This window comes from Elgaria multicarinata, chromosome 19 (assembly GCF_023053635.1).
Source record: "Elgaria multicarinata webbii isolate HBS135686 ecotype San Diego chromosome 19, rElgMul1.1.pri, whole genome shotgun sequence".
Classification (NCBI taxonomy): Eukaryota; Metazoa; Chordata; class Lepidosauria; order Squamata; family Anguidae; genus Elgaria; species Elgaria multicarinata.
In genome coordinates, this window is record NC_086189.1 from 15769672 (window position 1) to 15792782 (window position 23111).

At 47.7% G+C, this 23111-nt stretch overlaps 1 protein-coding gene across 1 annotated transcript; it reads left to right on the forward strand.

The window, feature by feature from the left end:
* Positions 1–1700: 1700 nt before the first annotated feature.
* Positions 1701–21754, forward strand: PRDM12 (PR/SET domain 12). The gene is made up of 5 exons (XM_063144742.1): positions 1701–1968; positions 10755–10945; positions 13483–13638; positions 16906–17017; positions 21352–21754. The coding sequence occupies exons 1-5, from the start codon at positions 1701–1703 to the stop codon at positions 21732–21734; spliced, it is 1110 nt and encodes a 369-aa protein (XP_063000812.1). The 3' UTR covers positions 21735–21754.
* Positions 21755–23111: the final 1357 nt, after the last annotated feature.

Here is a 23111-nt window from a genome sequence, read left to right on the forward strand (position 1 = left end):
AAGACGGGAGTTTTGTATCCCATCCAAAGACGTTCTCAATTGATCCTACCCTTAAGATATTTCCTTCTTGGGTTTCTCCCTCCCCCCCTCTCTCTCTCTCTCATTCATTCACACATACATACATACACAACCAGGAAACACTGTGTGTGTGTGTGAACGTGAAACCCCGCGTGTAAAGAAAATCCAATCCCCTGTTTCTTTGGGGGGAAACAGCTCCGTTTCTTCCCTTTTGTGTGTGTGGGGGGGAGCGAGGCGGGGGCGCACTACACTTGTCTTCTTGTTCAAACGACCTGTTCACACCTGACCCGCAAAGGGGGAAGCGGGTCAAAACCGCCTTTCTCCCCGAACGGGGCTTCGATTCCCCGCCCCCCCCACACACCCCCTACCCGCGGCAGTGCAGCTGTCTCGAATCAGAAGCGAATCAAACTTTTTAGAGGGCCGGAGCGATGCGGCCGGTTGTGAGGTTGAGTTTGGGGTTTTGTCGTTGTTGCAGAATAAGAAATCCGGGGGGGGGGGGAGAGAGAGGGGGGGCTCTGATCCGTTATTTGGAGGAGGTGTGAATGGAGAAAGAAATACCTGTATATAATAAATGGGTTAAAGCACCGGAGCGCGGTCTGGTCTGTGCGCAATTTTTTTGCGGGTCCCCAAAGCGTAGAAGCGGAGCGCGAGTCAGTTTCCCTTCTCGCTAGTCGTCAGTTTCCCTCCCGCCTCCGCCACGTCCCACCTGGGCTTTCGGCGATCGCTCGCCCGCCCGCCGGCCCGGCTTCTGCCTCCCAACTCTGGCCTCTTCCTTCCCGCTTCTGTTTCGTTTCGCCTTAGGAGGAGGCCAAACGACAGGGGTCCCGGCTCCAAACCCTTTGGCTTTATTCTCCCTTGACGCGTAAAACAGGGCGGGAGAGAAAGAAAAGAGAACCCAGAGAACGCAGAGAACCCTCTTTCCCATCCGGGGAAAAGAAGCCCTGGGCGTTCCGTGGAGGGGGGGGGGGTGCGGGGTGCGGGGTGCGGTGCGATGTATTTATGTTTTTAAGCCTCCTCTTTGCCTCACCATCCTCTGGTTTGCTTGTGTATCTCTCCCCCACCGTTTCCTTGAGTTGAGTACTGGGCTGGCAAAGATTGCGAAAAACCTTTGAAATAGCAGGTGTCGATAGATGTCTGTCTGTCTGTATCTCTCTCTCTCTTTCTCCATTGGTGCGCTCAGAGAGCCAGAAGCTCTCCGCCTCCCCCCCTTTATCTGTATCAGCTCCCCCCACACCCTCTAAAGAGGGAGGGGGCTCTCCCTCTCTCTCTCTCTCTCCCTCTCTCTCTCTCTCGCTCGCTCTGTCTCTGAGGCTTTGGCTCATTCTGGTAGCAGAAGTCTATCTTGCAACGTCAGGGCGAGGGGGGGTCATTAATAACCAATTAGAAAGGTCACTGGAGCGCATATATACCAGCCCCAGAGTTTGGCCAGGGGGGATTCTGCCAGTTGCAAAACAGCCAGGAACTCGGGGGTCTCTGCCTTATTCCCAGCAGGTCTTTCCCTTAACTGCCTGCCCCCCCTCCCACGAGCCCCCACTCTGAGCCAGGGACCCAGGATTTCTGCCCCCCACTTCCAGATCGTGGCCCCTTCCCCGCCGTACACCCCCTCCACGATCTCCCTCGGCTTCCCCCCTACCCCGTCCGCTTTCCCATTGCGCCCCCCCCCCCCGCTTGAGCCTCCCCCTATGATGGGCTCCGTGCTGCCCGCGGAAGCCCTGGTGCTCAAGGGCGGGCTGAAGGCGCCCAGCCTCTCCCTGGCCGAGGTCATCACGTCGGACATCCTGCACAGCTTCCTCTACGGCCGCTGGCGGAACGTGCTGGGCGAGCAGCTCTTCGAGGAGAAGGCCGGCGCCGCCGGGGCAGCGGCAGGGGCGGGAGGCGGCCACGGCCACGGCCACGGCCACCCCAAAACGGCCTTCACGGCGGAGGTGCTGGCGCAGTCCTTCTCCGGAGGTGAGTCGCCGCCGGGAGAGCGCGGCCAGGCGGGCGCCGGCGGCGGTGTGGAACCGACTCTCCGTCCCTCCGTCCCTCCGTCCGTCCATCTACGCATCCATCTGTCCTTCCATCTTCTATCTAGCTGTCTGTCTGTCTTCTGTCTTTCATTCCATCTTCTTTCGGTCTATCTTCGAATTTCTATCTCTCTATCTTCTAACTTCTTTCTTCTATCTATCTATAATCTGTCTATCAACTTCTCTTTCTTACTCCTGTCTTCTAACTTCTCTCTGTCTTCTCTCTGTCTTTCTATCTGTCTTTCTACTAGCTTCTATCGATCTCTGTCTTCTATCTATCTTTCTACCATTCCATCCTCTAACTTTTATATGTCTATCATCTATCTATCTTCTTATTTCCATCGTTCTATCATCTAACTTCTTTCTTTCTTTCTTTCTTTCTTTCTTTCTTCTATCTATCTATCGTTCCATCTTCTAACTTTTATATGTCTATTATCTATCTATCTTCTTATTTCCATCATTCTAACTTCTTTCTTTTTCTTTCTTCTATCTATCTATCATTCCATCTTCTAATTTTTATATGTCTATTATCTATCTATCTTCTTATTTCCATCGTTCTATCATCTAACTTCTTTCTTTCTTTCTTTCTTTCTTTCTTCTATCTATCTATCATTCCATCTTCTCACTTTTATATGTCTATCATCTATCTACTCATTTCTATCATTATGTTGTCTACTTTCTTTCATCTATCTATCTATCTATCTATCTATCTATCTATCTTCTAACTTCTTTTTCTTTCTTCTAACTCCTATCGATCTGCCTTTCTATCACCTTTCTAAACTGGGTTTGGGTTTCTCTGTGCGCGTGTGCGTTTTGCATCAGTTGGGGCAATAGACAGCCAAAGTTCAAACTCTTCAATGAGAAAAGTTAAGTCCGTGCTGACTCTCCTAGTGAGATCAGTGGGGATTTGATTTGGGAAAGGACCGTGCTCATAAAGTGTGACTGTGTATATCTACAATCTCTGTGCATATGTAGATGTATCCGTGTGTGTGTGTGTGTTTATAATACCTAAGGGCGCTATACATGCGACGGGCTTATCCATCCAGGGTTCTGTTGAACACTTTTTAAAATGTGTGTGTGTGAGAGAGAGAGTGTGTAATAAGGCACACGTGCCTTGCTGTGTGTGTATATGGCTTGTGTGTGCGTGTGTTTATCGCTATGCGTACCCGTTTGCATATGGTGTAAGTGTGTGTGTGTGTTGGTGGTGTGATTCCGTAGGGTGTCACGGTTTTTATTTTGGTAAGGTGCGAGCCATAGTGTGCTCTCTCTGGAATACCAGAATAAAGCGTTAAAAAGAAAGAAAGGAAAGAAAGAAAGAAAGAAAGAAAGAAAGAAGACCCCCCCCCAAAAAAAAAGTACAGAAGAAAAGAACAGGAAAGTGAGAGGCAACCTGTACAGGTGTGTGATTGCGATCAGATTGGGATACTCAAGGTCTCTCTTTTCTGATGCTAAGCGCTTAAAGCGTCTCCCCATTCTCTTCCAACCCCTGCAAAAAACAGCCCCAAAAGTAAAATCATTTAAACAGCCTCCCGTCCCTAACACCCAGAAGAAAGGTCTCTAAAAACCTGGGACCCTAAGATCTGCCTATCAGCATTTTGTCTGGTCTGACTTGGCCGGTCCTCTTGGGAGCCACCCTGCCCACCCTTTTAAAAATATATTTCACCCAAATCCTTTCTCCTTCAAAAGAAACGTGCTTCCTGCTTCTCAGAGCTGGTGAAAAGTCTAGCCCAGATTCTGACTGTCCTTCCCACAAAGTTTTTAACCATTTTTTTTTAAAAAAAAAAAAATAATCCCCTTTTTTTCTGACTTTCCCACTGCCGCCTCTCCCTCAAAGTTTGCTCTTTACTTTTCTCTTTTCTCTCTCAAGCCTTTAAAGCCCCTGGCATTTAAACTCTTATTAGGCGTGTAATAGTAGTTGACTAATAAAGGGGAGGTTTTAAATTCATTTAGTTAACTTGGGCCTGACCTGAAAAAAGTTCCCACTTAAACCAAGAACTTAAAAAGGCTGGAGGGCGGAGGGGGGGGTCAAAGAGAAGAAAAAATGATGGGGAGGGACACATTTTCTTTTATTTAAAATGTCTCAAGTTCTTATTCCTCATTCATCAATCTGAGGACAATCTATTTTCCATGCCTTTGGAATCTCTGTGACTCCCAATTTTCCCTCCTTCTCTCTTTCTCTCCCCCCTCCCTCAAAGATTACTGTTCCTTTCTTAATGTACCATGAAAACTCCATTCTGTTGCCTTTCAGATCATGTCAACCAGCTAATCTCCCCCATTTTGTAAAGAGAAATTCCTGGGCCTTTTAAAACAAGTTTCTCCGGCCATTCAGGGCTCCCAATGTACGGCGACTGCATTCTCCGAAGGCTAATGAATTTAGAATTAGCGATTTTCCTTCCAAGTGACTTGAATGAATACGGATCACTTTAAACAGCGTGACAAATTGCTTTATGGGCTGCAATAGACACCATTTAACCTCTCTGTGCTCAGCACTCTGGTTTTCCCAGGTCCTTTCCCTGGCTGACTTAGAGGGGAATCTTGTACAGAATTGTGGTCAGGGAGAAGGCTCACGGGGGTTGAATTCAGGAGCTGCCCCCTGAAAATGCCACAGGGCAGGCTCTGCGTCAGGGTGCCCGGACCAGGGACATGGTGGCACATTGCCCGTTGTAGCTTCAACGAGATGCGTGTGGAGTTTGCAGGCAAAAGGCCGTCTGCTAGCTCGGAAACACTGCTGTGAAGCAAGGTGCGCCAGGAATGTGGGTGTAAGCTTGCTGTTTCTGGCCACGTTGGTGTTCAGATGTGCAGAGGGCCCTAGTTCGCACATGCAATCATTTACTGGAGAGTGCCACTTTCAGGAGAGAAGGAAGGTCAGTGAGCCAGACACAAGTCCCGTGGCTCTAACCCCACAAGCAAAGGCCCCTTGATGACGTGGCACGAAGATCGATGTCCTTTAAGGCTTGGACCACAATGTGCCGCCTCCAGTAAGAGCAAAAAAACCAAATGCAATTAATAATAATAATAATAATAATAATAATAATAATAATAATAATAATAATAATAATTGTGGCTGGGTGGTTTGGATGCAGGCATGGCAAATGACTGTGGGTGTCTCACACATGGGTGCAGCACGTGATGGATGCATCATGCACTTATCCTCACACAGGCACATGGCATGCGGCATGCTTGTGTAGAAGCGCGCACGACGCGTCATTATTTCTGCAAGGGCGGCCTGGTCCGGTTTGAAGGTGTTCGCAACTGTGTGTCTGTGTATATTCCTGGGACACGTGCCGTATTTGTGTGGGACCCAGCTATACAGGAAAGGGTGAGTGAATGGGTTGCTGGTGTGTCTTTGAGCATGGTGTAGAGGTATCAATTCACCCCAGGATCCTGCTTCCAACAGAGGACAGCCAATGCTTCCGAAAGCGCAAATGGGGCATGAAGGATTCATTTTTTTTGTCTCTAGCGCCTGATAATCAGACATTCAGTGTATTTTTTTTTTAAATGGCTTTCTGGCTAAAGAACTAGGGATTTACTCCACTGAACACAGCACAGAAGTTTACTGTTCCTCTGAGCATGGGGCAGTCCCATTTAGCCCTGTCTTGGCTAGTAGCCAGTGATGGACCTCCCCTTTCAAACAGTTGCGCCATGTTATGATGACTTCCAGGAGTGCAATGTGTGGGAGCTGCAACAAAAAGTTGCAGCATATCTCAGCCTTCTAACAGGATTGCTCCTGCTCAGGAGGTAAGCGTCCATTTCCCAGTTTTTCCAGACACTCAACATTCATGACTGTCTTCTTTGGGCTGTTTTTTTATATATATAGTTTTTAAAACCTCTGCTGTCTTGTTTCTCAGCGGCTCCTGTTTTGGCTGCATTTCCGTTGGCACTCACTACTTGAGTTCACTATTAGAAGGAAAGTCTGTCTAAATTTAGTCTAATCTAACCTAATCAAATGAGGGTTGTGACACAGACGGCAGCATAGGTTCGTGACTGTGTGTGCTATTTATAGGTTACAACCGTATGGAGTGAGCGTGTATGTATTGCCATCAAGAGCTTACGCTGTCTGATTGCATATATGTCGGCGTTTATGAGATTTGAAAGACGTGTGTGCACACACACGCACCAGCAATCGTGAATATGTACATGGGGTTGTAGAAAATGTGCCCCAATGCACTACATAAATAGGGCATTTGCCAATATACATAGATGCACAGTAAGGTTGCAGAATGTAAATTTGTCTGAGAGGCTTCGTGCACTCATGTGTCAAAAGAGAACTAGAAGGATTATACACTTGGGTACCGCTTCAACTTTCAGACTTATTTATAACAGGTTGAATCCAGATTTAAGAGCGCTTCGGCTATTGAGCAGTATAGAAATGCAATAAATAAATAAATAAGTCAATGGGACTCACGATAGTCACGATTTATTTATTTATTTATTTATTTATTACATTTTTATACCGCCCAATAGCCGAAGCTCTCTGGGCGGTTCACAAAAATTAAAACCATGAAAAGCACAATAAACCAACCAACAGTCTAAAAACACAAATACAAAATACAATATAAAAAGCACAACCGGGATAAAACCACACAGCAGAAATTGATCTAGATTAAAATACAGAATTAAAACAGCAAAGTTTAAGTTAAATTAGGCGTTAAAATACTGAGAAAATAAAAAGGTCTTCAGCTGGTGACAGAAAGAGTACAGTGTAGGCACCAGCCGAACCTCTCAGGGTTGCTCATTCCACAGCCGGGGTGCCACAGCAGAGAAGGCCCTCCTCCTGGTAGCCACCTGCATCACTTCCTTTGGCAGGGGCTCATGGAGAAGGACCCCTGTGGATGATCTTAAGGTCCAGGCAGGTACATATGGGTGGAGGCGTTCCTTCAGATAACCTGGCCCCAAGCCATTTAGGGCTTTAAATGTTAGTACCAGCACTTTGAATCAGGCCCGGACCAGGACTGGCAGCCAATGGAGTTGTAACAGGACTGGTGTGATGTGGTCTTGTTCGAGTTAATTTCAATGGGTTTACTCCCATCATATGAACAGTTCACATGATGTTTCTGCAATAACATCAGCCAGCCAAGATATAAAACAATATAGAATGTGAACGCCTTCTGCCCCGAGGAGATAACATTCTACGTTGAGCCAGGAAAGGGACTGGGGTGGAAAGATCCAGAAAGAACAGAGGATTGATGTATTATATATTACATACATGGATCTGGCTATCGGTGGAACCCAACAGACAAAACACAATTATCCAATATCACTTGGATGACGTGTCTTGAGTGAGCCTGGGAGAAAACTTCCTGTTTGTGCTTCCTGGTGGTAATTCCATGCATGAAAAGTGTGAGATGCTGAAAAGTGTCATAGAAGTGGGGGGTTTTTCCCTAAGCAAATTAATGCAAAAATCAGTGGGGTTTCTGGACATTTTAAATTCAGCATGCGCGGAACCTAAGTGTGTGGGGGGGGGGAAGGGGGGAGGCAAAATGCAGAATTAACCTTCCAGCCTGCTTCCGCACCTCTGTTAAAACATAATACCGATTTAAGCCAGTTTAATCCAGTTTTTGGCTTCTCTGGATCAGGTCTGTAGATCAAGTTGTGTCCTGACATGTGTTGTAAGGGTTCCATCCTGCCAAAAACTGAGGATCCCTGTAAGCTACTCTGGGAGCATATTGGCAAAAAGGTTATGGCTCGATGAAAATGTCCACCCAGTGTGCGGCCGCTGTAAAGAAGGCAAACTCCATGTTAGGCATTATAAGAAAAGGACGTGAGAATAAAACGGCCAGGATCGTACTGCCCTTATACAAATCTATGGTGCGACCACGCTTAGAATACGGTGTACGGTTCTGGTCACCACACCTAAAAAAGGATATTATAGAGCTGGAAAAAGTGCAGAAAAGGGTGACTAAAATGATTCGGGCTGGAGCATCTCCCCTACGAGGGAAGGTGACATCAACTGGGATTGAAGGGGAGACAGGATAGAGGTGTACAAAATTATGCCTGGTGCGGAGAATGTGGACAGGGAGATATTTTTCTCCCTCTCTCAAAATACTAGAACCCAAAGGGTCATCGCATGAAACTGATGGGTGGCAGATCCAGGACAAATAAAAGGAAGGACTTCTTCATAGAGCACTTAGTTAAGTTATGGAACTCACTACCACGAGATGTCGTGATGGCCACCAATCTGGATGGCTTCAAAAGGGGGTTGGATAAATTCCTGGAGGAGAAGGCTATCCATGCCTACTAGCCCTGGTGGTTGTGTGCTATCTCCAGCATCCGAGGCAGTAAGCCTGTGTGCACCAGTTGCCGGGGAACATGGGTGGGAGGGTGCTGCTGCACCATGTCCTGCTTGTTCATCCCTGGCCAACAGCTGGTTGTCCCCTGTGTGAACAGAGTGCTGGACTAGATGGACCCTTGGTCTGATCCAGCCTGGCACTTCCTATGTTCTTATGTTCTTAAAAAGAAAAGGTGGGATTGCTCACACATCTGCTTGCCTTTCTCCCACTCCTGGGTGATTTGTAGGAGAAGTTGGTTCCTCTCAGATAGGGGTACGGCTTCCCTGGAGGGTTCTCCTCCTGTTCCTTTGGGGCCATCCCAGCTGATTTACACCTTTCACTTCCTCTGTGTGGTGGAAATTGTGGATGAGAATCAGAGGCGCCCTTGTCATTATCAGCAGAACACTTGAATCTCAAAGGTTACTGCACTGGAATAATCATAACACGTGATTTGGGCCAAAATAAATAATCCCTTCGATGTCTGGGTGGGAACTAGGCTTTAATATCCGGCATGTGGAGCCCAGTCTGGATCAGTGGGGCAGCACGGTCATTTAAGACACTGTACGACATGATCTTATGCTCTTATCCTTTAGAGGTCCGTGGGTTGTCCACACACAAATATTTCTCTCCGTCCGCCACTGCCATTCCGTGCTTTACAACTGCTTCTACGGTCCTGACGTGTTAGAACACCAGTACAAGCGTTTGCCAACCCTGCTTTAAAAACCACGGCACTGCTCCAATCACATGCAGTTTTGCGTTTTAAACTCCCTTCAATCATAGCGCTGTCACGATTACAAGAATAAAATGGCGTTGGCTTCTGCCGCTCTCATTGCATGATGCTTTCTGAGTGGTTATTTGGACCCCGAGATTTTTGCTGCAAGATCTAAGCTTATTTGGGGGCCCTAGACTTTGGGTGGCCAATTAATTTGCATCCCTTTGACTGTTTTAACATGGCGAAGTACCCATGGCTTCCTTCCATCCCTGGTTCTTCAAGTACCCTGGCTGTCACATTTCACCTGTCGAAACCGCTACATAAATATTCTTTCAGCAGCCCTGACAACCACCCCCCATGGTAGGCCAGGGTTTGTTATCATCTTCGTACCGCACCTGAAGGACTGAAGTTGGGAATAGGCAGGCTGGGAACCCAGTGAGCTGAGGGCTGTCACGGTGAAATTTGAACCTGGGGCAAGATGCGGCGATGGTCATTCGCTGACCAGTTCATGAAGGATCTCTGAGCCATGCTGGCTAAATGGAGCTTCCACGTACAGAAGCAGTATACTTCAGATGCAGGGTGATGTCAAGCAATTGGGGAAAGGCCGTCCCCTGCCTACCTTGCTCACAAGTGCTCAGGGACACTGCTGACCACTGACGGAAGCAGAAAACTGGGCAAGTGGATGGCCCTTTTGCTGATCCAGCAAAGTGGTACTGATGTTCTCCTCAGGGGTACCACTGGATCTATTCCACAGAGCCCTGAGTGTCCAGTGATGTCAGTGGAAGATTTCTTTCTTACCTTAATTGCCTTGCAGGGGGAGATTTTCAAGGGGGTCGCAGCTCGGACGCCCCACAAGCTCCGTCCCTTTGCATGTCAATTAAACGTAGAAGAAAGAAATCCCTTTTCCAGTGGTGCCAATGGAGGCTTTTCTTCTGAGCTTAATTGCATGGGATGGGGGGGGGGCAATCTTCCTCTAAGAAGAAAAGGAAAAGAAAGGACGAGGAGAAAGAAATGGCAAATTAATTGCAATTGACGCGGAACGACTGGTTTGTGGGTGATCTGGGGCATGGTGCAAATTAATCAAAGAGTTGCCTTTATTTGGGGTGACTTGCATGAGGGGTTAATTGGTTTGACTTTGCCTCCTGTGAGACTGAAATCAATCCTGGGAATTATTTCTAAATTTTCATGGCGGAGGATAAATCTAAATTAGCATAGGCAAATTATATGCAGATTTGTATCCTTGGGGCCCTGGGCCTGGAATCTTCAAATTGCTTGGCAATGGCCCCAACTCTGCTCCTGGCTTAATTATACCGGATCTGAAATGCCATGGAGTAACAGCTCACTGCAGTCCACATACACCTCTTAAAATTGGGGTTAAGCCAGGATCTTAAGTCAGGTGACCCCATTATTGGCACATGTGGTTCATTGACCACCTTAGAAAGACCCATATTAATGAACAGTGCTTCCAATTAGGCTTTATTAATCTCATAGAATCATAGAACAGTAGAGTTGGAAGGGGCCTAGAAGGCCATCGAGTCCAACCTCCTGCTCAATACAGCTTAAAGCATCCTTGACAGATAAATGTCCAGCTGCCTCTTGAAGACCTCTAGTGTGGGAGAGCCCACCACCTCCCTAGGTAACTGGTTCCATTGTCGTACTGCTCAAACAGGACGTTTTCCCTGATGTCCAGCCAGACTCTGGCTTCCTGTCCTCATATCTTTTATTCTTCTCTGTCTCAATCCCATGCAGAGGTTCAGAAGTTATCCAGTTTGGTGCTGCCTTCAGAAGTCATCATAGCGCAGAGTTCTATTCCCGGGGAAGGGCTGGGCATCTTTTCGAAAACCTGGATCAAAGCTGGCACCGAAATGGGACCCTTCACTGGACGCATCATTTCACCGGAGCACGTCGATCTTTGCAAAAACAACAATCTCATGTGGGAGGTAAAGGAAGAAAGACCCATTGACGCATGCCTTTATTTATTTATTATATTTCTATACTGCCCAATAGTCTAACCTTTCTAAGTGGATCGCAACAGCTAAATCATAGAATCTAACAACGTGATAAAATTAGGGCTGTGTACCTCATCGGGACGAATCCCTGAAACTGAGGCGAGGCGGGCTGATTTGGCCTGCCCTGCCTCGATTCCGAGTCGTCCCGAGTCTCCCCGAGACTGAAGCAGATCAGTCATGTTCAAAAATGCATTGTCATGGGAAAATGGCTTTCAAAATTACGCATGTTAGGCCAAACTGCACACAAATATGCAAAATATGTGGGCTTTCATCTGAACATTTTAACAAGTTCGGGGCGAAGTGAATTAAGTTTGGGGTGGACTTCATTGAAGATTGGAAAAACGAGAAAGGGAGAGTGATCGTAACTGATCGATTCGTCCGTCCGAGCAGTACAGATGTCTGGCATGTGGAAGGTCCCGGATTCGGTTTTGAATATCTCCAGTTAGAAAGAGCCGGTAGCACTCATGGGAGGGTTTGCTCTCTGCTGAGTTGCTACTGACAATCAATAGAGAATTGCTAGTGCCTGGAACCCTCCATGTGGAAGTACTGAGAAATCAAGGATCTTTTGAGGAGGATCAGATCTTTAGACAAGCGAACCAGACTCTGGTCTAGGGCCCGTGTTTTTCATATGGCAGCCCTGATTTTGACAACCGAAGAAAAATATCTGTGATTGGAATAAGAGTTGTGCTTTGAGGTGTAGAAGAGTGGCAAACTAAACTTTAAGTGGTCCACGAAGACCCCCAGAAATATCCAAGTGGTTTGTCTGTCTGTCTGTCTGTGTGAGGGTGGGTGCGTGGGAACGCAGTGTTGGGACCAGAAAAAATAATCTCGGGGGCACACAGAAGGGGCAAAGTCTATTTCTAGGAGATGTGTCCCATATGTTAAGATCTCGGGGTGGGTGGGACACAGACGGACGGACGGTATATTTCACATTAAAACTTTCAACCTAAATGTATTATTTCTGAAACCAGCAAGGAAAAGTTGACTTTAGGCCTACACCACAGAAGGGGAAAGTAATTTTAATTTTGAAAAATAGTCATTTGTGGTTAGAATTCCCTTTCTTTTTCCTTCCTTCCTTCCTTTTGCTGTTGGGCACCCCGTATACAAATCATAAATGCAGTTAATTCTCTCTCCTGCATGTCAGAGAGAGAATTTCCTGGTCTGTGGGCATCTTGAAGACTTCTGTCAGTCGCTGCAAAATGCGTCTCCTTTGTCCGCTCAAGGGCTGCAGCAGAAAGAGCAATGGAGATGATAATAGATAAATGCAATAGTATATGTGGAAAGTGCCTTTCCTTCAAGTCATGACAGGGGTCATTTTGCCAGCAATGACGGATGGTTGTGGTGATCTCCTTGTCTGGGGAGGTACTTGAATAGTGCCATTCTTGCTGGGGGGGGGGGGATTTTGAGAATTGCTGCTCTAACTCCAACAAGGGAGAGGGCCTTTTCTGTGGTGGCCCCACAATTATGGAACGATCTCCCCGATGAGGCCCGCCTGGCGCCAACTTTGTTATCTTTTCGGTGCCAGGTTAAGACTTCCCTTTTCTCCCAGGTATTCAATGCTGAGTTTTAACTGACTCCAATTGCTTTGGCCTGGCTGAGCGTTTAAAATTTGCTTAAAATGTTAACTGTTTTTTTTTTTGGATGTTTTTAAATTTTGTATATTGATTTTTAATGTTCAGTCTTTTTAATCCAATCTTTTTAATCTTTGTAAACCGCCCAGAGAGCTTCAACTATGGAACGGTATATAAATGTAATAAACGAATAAATAAAATAATAATTAAAAAAACCCTTCTGGATGCCCCTTTCTGCCCCGTTCCCAACACACTGATATCTTTTTTGAGACGGGAGTGAATCACAGAATCATAGAATAGTAGAGTTGGAAGGGGCCCATAAAGCCATTGAGTCCAACCGCCTGCTCAATGCAGGAATCCACCCTAAAGCATCCTTGACAGATGGCTGTCTATCTGCCTCCAGTGTGGGAGAGCCCACAACCTCCCTAGGTCATTGGTTCCATTGTTGTACTGCTCTAACAGTCAGGAAGTTTTTCCTGATGTCCAGCTGGAATCTGGCTTCCTTTAACTTGAGCCCATTCTTCTGTGTCCTGCACTCTGGGAGGATCGAGAAAAGATCCTGGCCCTCCTCTGTGTGACAATCTTTTGGGTGCTTGATAGGCAGAGAGCCAGGGAGAAAGTTGGCCATAGAATCATAGAATAGTAGAGTTGGAAGGGGCCTATAAGGCCATCGAGTCCAACCCCCTGCTCAATTCAGAAAACCATCTTAAAGCATCCATGACAGATGGTTGTCCAGCTGCCTCTTGAAGGCCTCTAGTGTGGGAGAGCCCACAACCTCCCTAGGTCACTGGTTCCATTGTCGTACTGCTCTAACAGTCAAGAAGTGAATGGAATGCATTTGTTCACATGAGGCGTGTCTGCCTCCTGTGGACCAACTGCTCTCACCTTGAACCCCAGGTCTTCAATGAAGATGGGACGGTCCGTTACTTCATCGATGCCAGCCAAGAGGACCATCGCAGTTGGATGACGTACATCAAGTGTGCGAGGAATGAGCAAGAGCAGAACCTGGAGGTGGTCCAGATTGGCAACAGCATCTTCTACAAGGCCATTGAGGTAAGGAACTTAAGGACAAGGGGAAAGACAAGAGAGAGAGAGAGGGAGAGGGAGAGGGAGAGGGAGGGAGGGAGGAGGGTGGGGAACATAGGCATGTGCAGCACATTTCATAGAATCATAGAATAGTAGAGTTGGAAGGGACCAACAAGGCCATCGAGTCCAACCCCCTGCTCAATGCAGGAATCCACCCTAAAGCATCCCTGACAGACGATTGTCCAGCTGCCTCTTGAAGGCCTCTAGTGTGGGAGAGCCCACAACCTCCCTGGGTAACTGATTCCATTGTTGTACTGCTCTAACAGTCAGGAAGTTTTTTCTGATGTCCAGCCGGAATCTGGCTTCCTTTAACTTGATCCCGTTATTCCGTGTCCTGCACTGTGGGAGGATCGAGAAGAGATCCTGGCCCTCCTCTGTGTGACAACCTTTGAAGTCTTTGAAGAGTGCTCTCATGTCTCCCCTCAGCCTTCTCTTCTCCAGGCTAAACATGCCCAGTTCTTTCCGTCTCTCTTCATAGGGCTTTGTTTCCAGAACCCTGATCATCCTGGTTGCCCTCCTCACCATTAGGGTTAGCACCCAGGGAAATTTATTATTACTTTTTTAAAGGCGAACGTTTATTGAATATTGAGTCATAAAGGACATTTTATTTATTCATTTATTTATTTATTTATTTATTGAGCACTGTAGACACTGTGTCCTACTCCATGTCCAGTTTGCCGGACCAGGGGAGGGCCGTGGCTGGTGGGGGGTGGGTGGGAATGGGGAGAAACTCTTCAATCCCTAACATTGGTGGGGCTTCGTGGTAACGTTGGCCGGAGGAGGGTCTTTTGAGGTGATACTAGCCTTCGGGTCTTCCTGGCCTCTTTGAAACATGGCTTCCGGCAGAGAGACATTATTACTTGAGACATTAGGGTGTGCTTGGGCACACCAGGCACACCCCTTGCACATGCCTATGGCAGAGGGGGCCGTTCGCTTCGATCCCAGGTCGCCGGTGCTTTTTTGGTTATTCGGGCAATGTCTTGGTGACGGCAAGTTTAATGTAGGTGTCAAGAGGAAAAAGCCAAACTTTGGCAGAGATTTGATACAAAACGTTGTGTGGTTTCCAGAAGTGGACCTGAGTGCAGGAAAAGTTACAGAGCAGGTTGCAGGATTTGGCTTCCTGCAGACTTGTGTTCCGTAGGGCGGGGTGCTGAATCTTTTAAGTGCCGGGCAAAAGAAATGAGCAAAAGCTCTCTTAAGGTCCTCTGAAAAACTCGAGAGCTATTGAAGTATAGTGGCTAAAAGGCTAAAACTGCGAACTACAAAGCCGCAGACAGAGTCTCATTCAATTGCCTTAGGGCAAAATCCGATGCATGTTTAGACAGGGGGGGAAAAAAACTCCCAGCATTCCCCAGCCAGCCACTTTTGCAGGATCTTTCCCTGTCTAAATATGCAAAGGACTGTGCCCTTAGACAACCTAATGTTCTTTCAGTTTCTCCCTTCCACTCCACAATCCACAATGTGGCGTTAGTACTGACCTACTCTGCAGGGTTGTTGTAAGAATGACACCAATTTTGTTTTTGAACCTTTTAAATTGCTACGTCTGGGTTAAAAATGAAGACTGCAACGTAATGAAGTTTGCCGTCCTAGATATGCTTTTACCTGGGAGTAAGTTCCCATTGAATTTAACGGAGCTTAGTTTAGAGTAGAGTTATTCTAAGGTTGTCATCTTATGCACACGTTCCTGTCAGCAGCACAGGACACAGTGAGACGTCCGAGGAAACATGAATTTCGCTGCACGGAAAGGTGCAAAGGAAGGTGCAAAGACTCAGCAGGGGACAGAAACGTTCCCTGTGTGAGCAGAGGAGTCCTGGTGAGAAAGACACATTGCAGAGGCCATTGAAGAATAGTTTGGGACAGCGGCGGTTCTCCCAGTTTCACTCTTGGAAGGATTTTTGCTCAGCAATAGAGCACACACTTTGCGTTAAGCTGGGATTTGTAGCTTGTGGACCTCCAGATGTTTTGGGCCTACAAGCCTCACACACACACACTGATCCCCTCAACCCAGACTCATAGGGGTGAGTGTTGAAAGTTGCTGTTGCGGGATTTTTAAACAGCAAACCATCTTGCAGCAAAAGAGGCAAGCCACTTTCCCCTTTCAAACATGCTTGCCTCTTCTACCAGTTGCAGTAAAAACTTCCAGAATGCCTCTCGCTGTGCATCTACGTCTCCTGGCGTCCTTGCATATGGCTACCTAAGATTGCAGGGTAAAGCATCCGCTGATCAATCTACCAGTTTTAAAGGGTTTAAGCTTTAGACTTAAGATCTCCCGCCTCCCTCTTTGTGGCTTGCAGGCTGCCGTGCAATCCGGTCCCCTCAAACAGCGGCACTCAACCACAGCCTACGCGATTCTTTTGCACGCCAGTGCTAAGTACTGTTATTACGTGGCATCTCTCCTATCTCAGGCTTTGCCTCCTAATGGGAAAATAATAGTTCGAATTTTAGCAAGAGCTCCTTGGGGTGGGGTGGGGTGGGATGGGTGGATGGATTTCCCCTCCTTCTGCAAAAGGTTTGGAATGCGTTTCAACGACGTTTTGCTATTTACTTCTCAAAAAAGAGAGCGAAAATAACTGCTGTAGGACTCGCTGAAAGGGGAGGAAGTGAAGGAGCTGAGAGTCTTGTATCTAGAAAATACATTTTGCTGCAGCCTGTTTGGATTAACCCTTTCATCCTCCTAAAAATGTATTTGCCTGCCACCACAATGAAATCACAGCGGGTATAGAATAATGCATCCTCCCCTAGCCTGTGGCTGTCCAGAGGGGTTAGATTACAACTCCAATCATCCTCATGTTGATTGGGGATGATGGGAGTTATAGTAAAGGTTAAGAGACTGAGGTTGCAATCCTATACATGTCTACCTGGGAATAAGTCCCATTGAACTCAATGATGATAATAATAATATCATATAATTATGATATAATATGATATATAATACAATAATGATAATAATAACAATAGAACGTCCTGACTGTTAGAACAGTACGACAATGGAACCAGTTACCTAGGGAGGTTGTGGGGTCTCCCACACTAGAGGCCTTCAAGAGGCAGCTGGACAGCCATCGGTCAGGGATGCTTTAGGGTGGATTCCTGCAGTGAGCAGGGGGTTGGACTCGATGGCCTTGTAGGCCTCTTCCAACTCTACTATTCTATGATTCTATGATAACAATGAAAGATTAACCACAAAGACCCATCTTCCCCCACCCCACCCCACACACCCCTCTTCTCTCTCTCCAGATGATCCCTCCAGATCAAGAGTTGCTGGTTTGGTACGGAAATTCCCATAATACCTTTCTGGGCATCCCCGGCGTGCTGGGCTTAGAAGAAGAACAGAAGAAGAGCAAACACGGTGAGGAGATGGTCCAGGTGTGGCGGTGCCGGCAGAGGACAAAATCCACAGGGGTGGTAGAAGAGGGCCTTTCTTAGGGCCAGTTCACTCTGTGGAGGGAGGGAGGGGGTCATTAGAGAGATATGGGGCAAAAGAGGAAAGGCCAGGGAGGGGAGATGTGAGCGAGGGGTACAGAATTCTGCATGGGGTGGAGAATGTGGACAGGGAGACGTTTTCCCCCCTCTCTCATAATACCAGAACCCAAAGGGTTCATGAAGGTGAATGGTGGGAGATTCTGGGCAGATCAAAGGAAGGACTTCTTCACGCAGCGCAAAGTTAAACTTTGGAACTCACTACCACAAGATGTCGTGACGGCCAGCGATTTGGATGGCTTTCAAAAGGGGTTGGCTAAATTCCTGGAGGCGAAGGCTATCCATGGCTACTAACCCTGATGGTTGTGTGCTATCTCCAGTATTTGATGCAGTAAGCCTGTGTGCCCCAGTTGCTGGGGAACATGGGCGGGAGGGTGCTGTTGCACCATGTCCCGCTTGTTCATCCCTAGCTGATGGCTGGTTGTCCCCTGTGTGAACAGAGTGCTGGACTAGATGGACCCTTGGTCTGATCCAGCTCTTCCGATGCTCTCACGATTATTCAACCCCCCTGTCTTCTTTAGCAAGTGCAGGGAGGGTCTCTGCCCAGCGTCTCCCACTGAAAGAGCAACCCGCGCACATAGAGATGCGATAGGGTATCACCTTCAACGATAGTTTAACGCAACTCTGTCTGAGACTGGAAGTGATCTAGCCAGGCTTCTGCTGTTGTTTATACTGTGCTCTTACTTTACCGTGGCCACGGAAAAACCGAAAGGGGGGTTTATAAATGCGATGCAATTCACAAACGCCGCGCATAGTTGTACCCAAAGTGGGGTTGTGTTTTTTTTAATGCTATCAGCATAAGTATGTTTTCTCGGGTGCAGAGGGAAGGGGTCCAATTTTGGGGGGGGGGGGATGAAGGCATGCAATCCGTTGAAATATCTAACTATTTGCGTCGATGAGTCTTCACTTTTTGTCCACGTTGAATCGAACAATACTAATTCTGTGATATGAGCCGTAATAAATATTAACATTATTTATCTCATTAACAACATACATATAGAATATGGGCTTGATCCGTCCCCCTCTGTGGGTGCACCTGCGCCAGGCATGAGTAGCTTTCAAGGTAGGGTCCCAAAGAGAAAAGGGGAATGGAGGGGGTGAATGGGTCTACCAGGAGGTCAGCAATGGCCTCTCTTTTGCACATTGGGCCTGGGCGGAGCACCTGCACACATTAAAGCTATCTGGGCACTGAAAGGGTGGCCCTGTGGAAAGGAGGACTGGGCCCCTGTATCGTTAACAGTTGTGTAGAAAGGGGAATTTCAGAAGGGGTCATTTGTAGGCATGCAACACTGCGTGAAATTCCCTCTTCGTCACCACAGTTAAAGCTGCAGGAGCCCTGCCCTCTTTTGTATCTAGTCAAGAGGGCAGGGTGCCTGCAGGTTTAACTGTGGGGATGAACTCCATGCATATAAATTACTACTGCTGAAATTCCCCTTTCTCTACAACTGTTAAAGATACAGGGGCCCTGTCCTCCTTTCCATAGGGTCACCCTAGAGGTGCAGGGCTCAACTCTGGCCTTCTGCGATTCCTACATGGTCACAATCACTTCCCTTTCCCCAAACCACTGATTGTGTGGTGGTTTTCCAGGCTTTTTGTTGTTTAAGGTGACCCTCTGGAAAAGGAGGACCGGGCTCCTGTATCTTTAACAGTTGTAGAGAAAGGAGAATTTCAGCAGGTATCGTCTGTAGGCATGCAGCACCTGGCGAAATCCCCTCTTCATCACAACAGTTAAAGCTGCAGGAGCCCTGCCCCTTTTGTATCTGGTCAAGAGGGCAGCTTTAACTATTGCGATGAAGAGGGAATTTCACCAGGTTCTCCATACATACGAATGACTCCTGCTGAAATTCCCTTTTCTATGCAACCATTAAAGATGCAGGAGCCCTTTCCTCCTTTTCCATAGGGTCACCCTAGTGTTGTTCCCCCCTCCCTCATTCTAAAAGGTTGAAATACCTCTCCGGAACTCTATAAGAAACTGCTTTATACTGAGTCTGACCCTGGGTTCATCTGTCCCAGCAATGTCGACACTGACTGGCAGCAACCGCTCTCCAGGGTTTTAGGCAGGAGCTTTTCCCAGTCCTGCCTGGAGATGCCGGGACTCGAACCTGGGGCCTTCTGCAGGCAAAACAGATGCTCTGCCACTGAGCTACGTCCCCCTGCCTAAGGCTTAGTTGCTGGCACAAGAGCTAAAATACGCTGGAGAGTTTATTTATTTATTTATTTATTACATTTCTATACCGCCCACTAGCCGGAGCTCTCTGGGCGGTTCACAAAAATTGAACCGCCCATTTCCCTTTTGCTCCGCCCACCTCTGGAAAGCACCCTGCCCCTGTCCCAGAGAGCTTCTCCATAATGGAATCCGGCCCTTGGGTTGACAAACGTTGTGCATTACGGTATAAACGTCATGGGAAATTAGGGGTCTGCGACACTTCATTGCTTGCTTGGATGAATAGATTGACAGTGGAATCTTTACCCATGTTTACTCAGAAGGACGTCCCATGGAGTTCAACGGGGCTGGCTCCCAGGGAAGTGGATCTCGGCTGCAACCCTACGCCTGCTTACCTAGGAGGCAGCCCCGTTGAACTCCATGGGATTTGCTTCTGAGCACGTAAAGGACTATGCTGTGAATTTATTTTACTTAAATCTAAAGGGGATCTGATCAATTGGGCAGCAAAGTAAGCTAAATACTTTTATTCATTTATTTATTTGTTTAAAAAGTTAAGGTGGAAATGCTGCCTTAAAAGAGACATTTATATTATTATTATTATTATTATTATTATTATTATTATTATTATTATTTTCTCTTCCGCTCATGGTGATTTTTCTAGACAGACATGATGGGCTTTGCCAAGTCTTGCCATGTTTTACTGATTCAGAAATTTCCTGACTATTGAGCATGTTTTATGTTTGACTGCCATAAATAAATCTTAACATTATTTATCTCATTAACGACATGCATCTAGAATATGGGCTTATTATTATTAATAGCTAAAGCTGTCTGGGCGATTCACAAGAACTCACGGATAAAATACAGCATAAACATGTAAAACGTGCAACATTTAAAACAGTTTAAACAGCTAAAAGCAATTTCAAGACAATACTAGATAAGTTCAGACAGTAGAACGCCGTAAAGTCACGGCTCTTGTAATATATGAGGTCTGCTATTACGGCACATCCATGCACAACTGTAAAACAACGTGTTTTTCCAGCTTGGGAAATACCGTAGAAATTTGTGCAAATGTAACTGAGCGCCTCATCAGCTCATCCAGAGAAGATCCAAAATGTCTGTAATGGTCTTGCAGCCCTAACTGAAACCTACATAAGTCTGACCAAAGTTAGGACAACTCAGTGTATCAGTGGGTTTTTGTTGTATTTGTTATTTAGGGTGACCGTACGGAAAAGGAGGACCGGGCTCCTGTAACTTTAACAGTTGGGCAGAAAAGGGAATTTCAGCAGCTGTTGCTTGTATCCACAGTTAAAGCTGCAGGAGCCCTGCCCTCTTTTGTATCTGGTCTCTCTAGCGAAAGAGGGCAGGGCTCCTGCAGCTTTAAGTGTTGCGTTTCTATACAACAACAACAACAACAACAACAACAATATATTTATTTCTTACCCGCCTCTCCCTCTGGATCGAGGCAGGGAATGACAACATTGAAGACAAAAATACTATAAAATACACAAAACTGATTAAAAACATATTAAACTATTAAAGCTGCAGGAGCCCTGCCCTCTTTTGTATCTGGTCACTCTAGCTAAAGAGGGCAGGGCTCCTGCAGTTTTAAGTGTTGTGTTTCTATACAACAACATCCTCTTTATTTCTTACCCGCCTCTCCCTCTGGATCGAGGCAGGGAATGACAACATTGAAGACAAAAATACTATAAAATACACAAAACTGATTAAAAACATATTAAACTATTAAAGCTGCAGGAGCCCTGCCCTCTTTTGTATCTGGTCACTCTAGCTAAAGAGGGCAGGGCTCCTGCCGTTTTAAGTGTTGTGTTTCTATACAACAACATCCTCTTTATTTCTTACCCACCTCTCCCTCTGGATCGAGGCAGGGAACGCCAACACTGAAGACAAAAATACTATAACTGATTAAAAAACTATTAAAGTTGGCAGGAGCCCTGTCCTCCTTTCCATACGGTCACCCTGTTGTTATTGTGACGGGCCGGAAGTGACGTTCCTCTTTCGCTTTGTCGTCCCCGCAGAGGACTTCCACGTGGCCGAGGCGGGCGCCAGCTCCACCGGGCGCATGCGCTGCGTCATCTGCCACCGTGGCTTCAACTCCCGCAGCAACCTGCGTTCGCACATGCGCATCCACACCCTGGACAAGCCCTTCGTCTGCCGCTTCTGCAACCGGCGCTTCAGCCAGTCTTCCACCCTGCGCAACCACGTGCGGCTGCACACCGGCGAGCGCCCGTACAAGTGCCAGGTCTGCCAGAGCGCCTACTCCCAGCTGGCGGGCCTCCGGGCCCATCAGAAGAGTGCCCGGCATCGCCCCCCCAATGGCTCCTTGCAGTCGCACTCGCCCGCCCTGCCCGTGACGCACCCCAATTCCCTGGCGCACCACATCCCCACCATGGTGCTGTGAGGGCGCCCGCTGCCGGCGCTGCGAACTGGTGGGCGCCAAGCCGTCGGTGTACGGGGGGTGGGGAAGGGGGAGTCACGGTGGCCCAGCCGTGGCTATTCGCCCCGACTGCTAAGTAGAACCTCCACGTTCAAGAACACCTGAGCAAGACAAGGGCCTTGATCCCGCTGTCGTCTGAGGCTCCCGGGAGACATCTGGCTGGCCGCCGCTGGAAACAGAACACTGGGGTGGACCGAACTTGGATCCCAGCAGGGCAGTTCTTACGGGAGCATAGGAGCTGTTTGGACTGGGGCGGGAAGGCCTTTCCCCCTCAAACCCAGGAAAGGTTTCGCCCTGTGGAGGGAGGAGGTCTCACCGGGTTTCCACCCAAGATCTTGTCAAACGCAGCCAGGAAGCTGGAACGAAAGAGGGTTTCACGGCAGGAGACCTAGAGCGTCGTCGCACAGGGGGGGAATCGCGTTTGCTTCCCGTCGCTTCTCCGCCCACGTGTTTGTCCCTCATTACCTCTGCTTTTGAAAGAGGAAGTAAACAATAGGCCCACGGCCTGTTTAGTGGGCTGTTTTGATCCCGCTGCTTCTCCTGCACACAGCAGGAAATAGCGGCAACTTCCGCCTTTAAAAATAAGTCGGATTTACTGGGGCGTTGCTTTGTCGCACGAAGAAAGCTAGAAGGGGCAGGAGGAAGATGATGGCGTGAGAGGGGACCTGCGAAAATCCGTGAATACCCAGCAATGAGCGTGCAATAAAATCTCGTCTGATGGAGCTCCTAAAAGGGAGAGGCTGCGTGATCCATTGATCCAGGAAATGAGGGAGGACATTTCTGGGATCGCGCCAAGGCTGGATGGCCTTAAAGGTGGAGCGAAGCCGGTTCGAACCAAAGGTGAAGGGAAGTGGGGGGTTGAGGAAGGAAATACGCATTTTGGTTTTGTCCTGCAATTCCTCCGTTGACGGAACGCGGGTGCTTCCCCACAGACAGCGGCGAGTGATCCCAAGGCAGAGCGCAGCTGTTCCGGCTTTCCCTCATTGAACGGATCCTTTTGCGGGAAAGAAAACAGCGGAAGGAGCATTGGGGAAACAGGGGTGTGTGTTGCAGATGGAAGAAATCCATGAACAAGGTTCAAAAAAAAGTAAATTGCTTTTACTGGAGATCTACCCCGGTTTTGTATCGCTTTCTCGACCTTCTTCCTCGCAAGGGCGAACGCGGCACAGGACGGGGCGTCACGCTGCGTTACACCAGGCTAGCCTTCTCCAACCTGACGCCCTGCAGATGCGCGTGAGTAGTCACGCGCATCTGCAGGGCGTCAGGTTGGAGAAGGCTGCGCTGGACGTTATTTACCCAGAAGATGAGAAAGAGAGAGATGTCCATAGGCATCAACTCATG